The sequence below is a fragment of the Amborella trichopoda genome, chromosome 4 (assembly GCF_054954075.1).
Source record: "Amborella trichopoda isolate Santa Cruz 75 chromosome 4, AtrichopodaSantaCruz75HAP2 v2.0, whole genome shotgun sequence".
Classification (NCBI taxonomy): Eukaryota; Viridiplantae; Streptophyta; class Magnoliopsida; order Amborellales; family Amborellaceae; genus Amborella; species Amborella trichopoda.
In genome coordinates, this window is record NC_142339.1 from 8,948,691 (window position 1) to 8,955,212 (window position 6,522).

General features: G+C 36.6%; 1 protein-coding gene across 1 annotated transcript; it reads right to left on the reverse strand.

Moving 5' to 3' along the window:
* Positions 1-412: 412 nt before the first annotated feature.
* Positions 413-2,295, reverse strand: LOC18442889 (transcription factor MYB93). The gene is made up of 3 exons (XM_006853096.3): positions 1,840-2,295; positions 1,459-1,588; positions 413-1,316 (listed from the first exon to the last, which is right to left on the reverse strand). The coding sequence occupies exons 1-3, from the start codon at positions 1,970-1,972 to the stop codon at positions 560-562; spliced, it is 1,020 nt and encodes a 339-aa protein (XP_006853158.1). The 5' UTR covers positions 1,973-2,295; the 3' UTR covers positions 413-559.
* Positions 2,296-6,522: the final 4,227 nt, after the last annotated feature.

Consider the following 6,522-nt stretch of genomic DNA (forward strand, 5'->3'; position numbering starts at 1 on the left):
CTACGTCATGGCTTTTGACATTGCCCCCAATGTCCACCGAGAAATCCAATTTTGGAGTCTTTTTCAAGGCAAGCTGCTCCTTTCTCAACTAACTCTTTTTCAATTTCAAGACTGTTGGCCCTCCAAAAACACTTGACTATTGCCCACTTTCTTCTGATAAACTAAAAGTAAACCCCATTTGCTTTTGCTTTTTCTATGTGCTTATATACAAAATTCAAGATAAAGGCCCACTCTCTAATGAAACTCGACTGCTTTTTCCATGAATTTAAGTTTATCATATGTACCCAGTACCTACTCATCTGTATTTATGCACCATTCTCAATAAATGATTTCTATTACTACATTATAAGAGGAAGATCCGAAGTTTAGAGCTGATTTCATATCCACATTGGTTCTAGAACATTACAGTATAGTCAATGCTTAAAACCAACCAAGAAAAAACTTCATTAAGTGGTGGATGTTAACACATGATTTGACTGTACAAACTATGAAGGAAACCAGAGCCTCATCCCCTTAACTGAAATTTTTTAACACAATGGAAAACTGCTGAGTAAAAATGCTAACTTAGGTTTTCATTGATGAATGGGTCTTCAAGAAGGACCTCTGGCCAGATTGGTGAGGATGAAGCTGAAGCACCACAACCAGATGAGCCTGATACATCGGCCTGGTTATTGTTTGTGGAATTATCGATATAGTTCAATGAGCTTGAGAACCCATTAATGGGAAATGGAGATATGGGGTCCCCACTTTCAATTTGGATAATTCGTGAAGCTGTGTCTTGGTTGCTGTAATCATTCATGGATAGATTACAAAAATCCTCAAAGGTACTTGGAAACTGTTGGGTTTGTGATGGTGTAAGAGCTATCTGCTCATTGACCTGTGAACACATAGTGTTGATATCTGTTTGATAATTAGTGTTCCATAAGGTCTCTTCACTGTTGGTTTGATAATAAGGCTTTGAAGAAGATGCAACTAAGAGTGTGCTAATGGCTTCCAAGTCATTGAAACTGGAAATTAAGGAGTTGGGTTGATTCATGGAAGAGGCAGATTGAATAAGGTACTGTAAATATTGGAGCCTAGCAAGTTGCAGAGCCTCTGATTGCAATCTGAGTGCTTGTTCCTCGTAAGGTTCCATTAAGTCTTTGATATTGGCCATGGCAAGTATCTGGTTTAAGCTGCTAAAAAGATCAGTTCTCGGCCTGTGAGTCATTGGATCATAACCCATTTGGATGAGCTTCTTCTTCAGATGGGTGTTCCAAAAATTCTTTATCTCATTATCTGTTCGTCCCGGAAGGTGTGTTGCAATGGCTGACCACCTTGAAAATCATAAAGGAAGATGCAATGAGACCTTAACAGAACTGAATTGCCAAGTAAACGAAAACTATGTGTGTGTGTGTGTGTGTGTGTGTGTGTGTGTGAGAGAGAGAGAGAGAGAGAGAGAGAGAGAAGTAAAATTACTTGTTTCCGAGAATGGAGTGGAGATGGAGAATGGTTTGCTCTTCCTCTGAGGAGAATTTCCCTCTCTTTATATCAGGCCTCAAGTAGTTTGTCCATCTAAGCCTACAACTCTTCCCACATCTATTCAAACCTGCAAAATATTAGCATACACTTAGTAAATGAATAACAAAGAACCAATACCAAGAGAAAAATTGGTTTTCAGATTAGAGATCTAGATTGGAAGCAATAATCCTTACAATTCTAAAAGCAAAGAGAACAAAAATTTTAAACCAACCTCAATAACATAAAAAGAACAAAGAATTAAAATAGCTTTCATTAAGAGCTATAAGGGTGATATAGATAAACATTGAACCACAAAGATATATGATTATTGTTTGTTACCTGCATGTTTTGGGAGGGCTCTCCAACTTCCATGTCCTTGTTTCTTGATGTAATTGACAAGCTTTTGATCCTCTTCAGGTGTCCAAGGCCCCTTCTTCAGCCCATTATCATCACAGCATGGTGCCCTTCCCATTATTCTTACTAGTGCCAATCCCCTTAGAAACTACAGGGCTGTCCTCCTCTCACTAGAAATACAATGTTACTGAAAGAGGCTTGCTTTTGATTTTCTCTCACTACCCGTGCTATATTACCAAAAAAAGGTTCGCTTTTCTTTCTCTCACTAGAAAGGCTCTATTACTAAAAGAGATTGTCCTTTCCCTCTAACCCAACACTTTTCTTGGCTTTTACATGTCTTCACTAAACAAGGTTTTTCCTTCTCTCTCTGTCACTAGAAATGCTATTACAGAACCAGGCCTCCCATTTTCTCTCTCTAGAAAGAAGCACCTGGCTCTGATAAAAATCCAAACCTCTCTCTACCTATTTATGCACTCCCATTACTAACTTGCTTCCCACTATGAAACCCACTATGAAACCCTAATTCTTTTTCCATGGCCACATAAAAAAAAATATCACTGGTTTGTCCCCTTCAAACCAAGTAGTTAGCCAAGTTGGGGCCCACATGCCACGCTGTCCATCTGCCGTACTGACACATCATCACATGGGTCTACGTGGCAGGTGACTGTTTGTCAACGGGTGTACGTAGAGAGAGAGATTATGGATCCCCATGCACGCAAAGGGGAGGAAGGGTGCTCTTATTTCGTCACCCTCATCCACCAAACGCAACACCCCACAACGAAAATATCGAGGTTGATGTTACGTTGTTTTGCATGGGCTTCACCTCAATCAACCTCACACGTGCCAATGCTCTTTCCCCCTTTTGTAGCGCACGTGTGAACAACGTATTAACCTCACACGTGCAATGATCTTTGGCCCCTTTTATAGCGCAGGTGTGAACGACTAGGTGCGCTAAAGGAAAGTGGGGGGATGCATTCTGCATTTGTGTCTCCGGAGGTATAAGCAACCATCTTAAATATGGATGCAAATGGTTGGTCCATTTAAAAAACAGTTGAAACTAAGTGTTCATATTTTTGTGATAAAATTATTGTTTTTAAATTTAAAATTTAATTATTTTTATATTTATAATCTCCATGTTAAAGGTTATATGTACTTAAAACTTGGGTCAAAAAATCTATCTCAAAAATAAGTTTTTTTAAGAGGGGACGCATTTCTGCATGGACTCGTAGGAACCGTGTCCAAATCTAAATCGATGGGGGGTGCCGATTTGAAGAGTTTAGTGAATTTTTTTGGTCCCTTTCACCATTAAGACGAAATTTCTTTGGAAACTTAATTAAATTATTTTGATGTATATGTAAATGGAAATATATTTGAAGTGGGGAAGGTGAGAAAAAATATATAAAAAAATGGGGCCAGATTATGCCTTTTTTCCATGAACTTGAAGAAGTTAACCTTAAATTTCTTCTTTTCAAAAAAGTACATAAATAAATAACAATCTTGCATTATTGTGCAAGTAATATCCATCTCCCTTTTATAAACATCTTTTTGTCACATTTGTTGACAAGTTTGGAAACTACTGAGCACTGATTTTCTTTTAATGTTATTTCCTATTATATACTAACCAAAAAAAAAAATCCTGTTATAACCATAAAAACAAACAAAAGACCAAACTAACCATAGTTTATACTTATAAAATAATAAGATAAAATAAGCCCTAACTATATGAATCTTTGGGAAAATATACGTTACACGTACAAATGTAGTGTAAAAGTACTAGTGATCCAAATTATAATTACTAGATGGTAGAAGAAAGCTGTTATTCTGCATTCAAGTCAATAAAAAGATAACAGCACATTTCCATGAAGGCATCCAGTGTTCTTATCAAACAACAAATCATGAAGATTAAAATCCTCTCCATGTGAATGTTCATCATTGATAACTGTGGTTAATCTTCACCGTACATCATAGGGAAAGGTGATAGTCAAGCTGTTGAACCATTCACCATGCACTCCTGATGCATGATACCTTATATTCTACATTTGTCTCTTATTCTTGTTTTTTATGCTTAGAATTTAAACTTTTTGTGGCCTTATTTCAGCTGATATTTCATCCAAAATCTTTGTAAGGACAGAGATGGTTATGCCCTGGTTCCAAATCCTTGGAGCCTCAAATTTGAAGCCCTATCACTATGTCCCCACTCCCTACTCTCATTTTCAATTTCTTTTATGTGGTTGATTTGATGTCAACAATTTTCTCAGTTAAAAAAACTCGTGCAAGAATACATTCACGCACACAAAGAAAATAAATAGTGCACGAACACACACATCACTTAACTACCCACCAAAAAAAAAAACAAAGAAAAAAAAAGCACACGCACGCAGACACGATACACATGAAGGATTATTTAGAAATCAGACCAGTAGTAGTAATGTGTATGGGACCGAACGGGCTGTTGGAATGCAATGATTCATGAAAGCAATGTTTAATGGAGAAACACGTGGATCAGATGAATAAAAGCAATGTATATTAAGTTAATATCAAAATGACCTTCATTAGGATTAAAAATGACAGGAACTTTGGATATCCTGGAAATCATAACCCAAATTATAATCTCCTCATGATTTTAATCATACATTGAGTAATATGGGAGTTTCTCTCTGTGAAGGCTTATTTTTTGGATCAAGGTAAGATATGCATTCAAATCTCAGTGTGTTAGGAGCAAATGCTATCCTTGAAGTGTATGCTAATCCTGTTTCCAGTCAATCATCCTTTCAGGCCTTCTAATTCAAATATTCATGAAGGAAAAAGAAGTCTCATATATGGTATTTGGTTATTAATGGAAATTTTTACACATTTTTGGGAATTTATTCAATAGTTCTATCATGTCTGCATGAAATGTGTACTTGCTAAGATAATCCAGAGACATATTTAAAACAAAATATAATATCAAAAAAAGGTTTTTCAATTAATGCACAAGGTATGCTAGGAGATACCAAATTCTCTCAAATATATTCTAGATTTTTTTACAATAAACCCAAATACCCAAAGTAACGTTTCCATTACTTGGAGTGCCCTCTGGATTTGGGATGATTTACTGAGGAACACCTTTTGTAAAATATGTTAATTTATTTGGCCCTCAATCATTTCACCGTTTGTTGAAAACCACCAATTAATTATCTTATTATCTAAAAAGATAAATTATTGGATATTCCCTAATTGTTTAGCCCAGTAATCCGTGATTAGTTATAGAAACCACAATAAAGAATAGCATTAAGTATTTCTTTTCTCATTTTACAATAGGTACGTGATGCATGAGGATGGGATTTTGGCTATTTTTGATATAGAATACATAATGAGAATAGATTAAGCAGATATTTTATTTATTAAGGAAGGTGATTGAAGGAATCTATAGTAGAGCCACATGGCCTATGTATCTTCCTCCATTTCTTCTCAACCAAGCACCACCTTGAAGAGAACAGTGACTAAAAACCCTAAACTTCTCAGCGAAGCACCCTCAAGAAATCCCAAATCTTCTCAGCCAAGCACCACCTGGAAATCCCAATTCTTCTCCCATCTCATCCAAACAGCTATTTAAAACAAGGATTCCGATTAGGACTCCCCAGGTTTTCGATCTCGAGTCCAGAATCTCGGATTTGGAGTGGGCAGACATAGACTATGCCCAGTCCTTAAAAAACCCATAAATAAATTTTTGGGAACAGGTGATACTCAGCCGGCTCCCATGGTTTTGGTTTCTGATGTTGCAACCTTTTGAGACCGACTAACTAAGCTGAATCCTCAAAAGCTACCACCCAAACAAATGTTTGAAGAACCAAACCGGTAAACTGGCTTAACTGGGCACGTCTCGGCCGATCCAAGAAGTGTTAAAAACTACAAAAAAATACAAAAAAATCTAAAAATTATAAAAATTATATTTAAGGCATGACTAAATAAAGCACATCCAAATGAAATTGAAAAATAGCGAAAACATGGATCGTCAAAATATGATTTATCCTCCGGGGTATTTTCAAATTTTCTAAAAAAAAAAAAGATATAAACTTTCCAATCTTTGCCAAAAATGATAAAAAGCATTTGAAGACACATAACAAACAATTCCTTATTTTTTGGGATTTTATATATAATTTTTAATTTTATAAAAAATACACAGCCAAACCACCAAAACCGACTAAAATTGGATCAACCAGTGCCCTGTTCCCAGTTTGACCGGCCGGTTCTGAGTTGGACGGCGGAGTTTGCAAACACTGATCCAAACAAAGGAGCCTTCAAGACACGAAAACAAATGAAAATCCACCTCAAAGTGCCAGTATAAAGCAGAAAGACACAATGTTTCACGGAAAGACAATCAGAAAGAGACCTACGCCCACCACCCTTGTGGCCCAGACATTCTTTCTCATTCATGACGCACCATTCTATCTTTAGTCTAATCCCTAAAATATATGTTTCTTCTCTTCTTGTTTATTAAGAACCCAAAATAATGTTCCCCTTCACACCAAACCTTGCCATTTTAATTGACACTGGGAGAGCCCCCTTGGAACGCGTCAATGGCAACTGTTTTGTTGAATTGTCCTCTTTCTCCTTGTCTTAATTTATATCTCTCTAAGGCATTTTTTCTTATGACTTAGGTCACAAGGTTCTCCCCACACACATTAT

Bases quoted from the DNA above. Each gene is read 5' to 3' on its own strand.
- LOC18442889 (XM_006853096.3), bottom strand. From the start codon at position 1,972: ATGGGAAGGGCACCATGCTGTGATGATAATGGGCTGAAGAAGGGGCCT. The intron at 1,589-1,839 runs GTAACAAACAAT...AATATTTTGCAG, and splicing joins AGCCCTCCCAAAACATGCAG to GTTTGAATAGATGTGGGAAG. The intron at 1,317-1,458 runs GTAATTTTACTT...ATGATTTTCAAG, and splicing joins CACTCCATTCTCGGAAACAA to GTGGTCAGCCATTGCAACAC.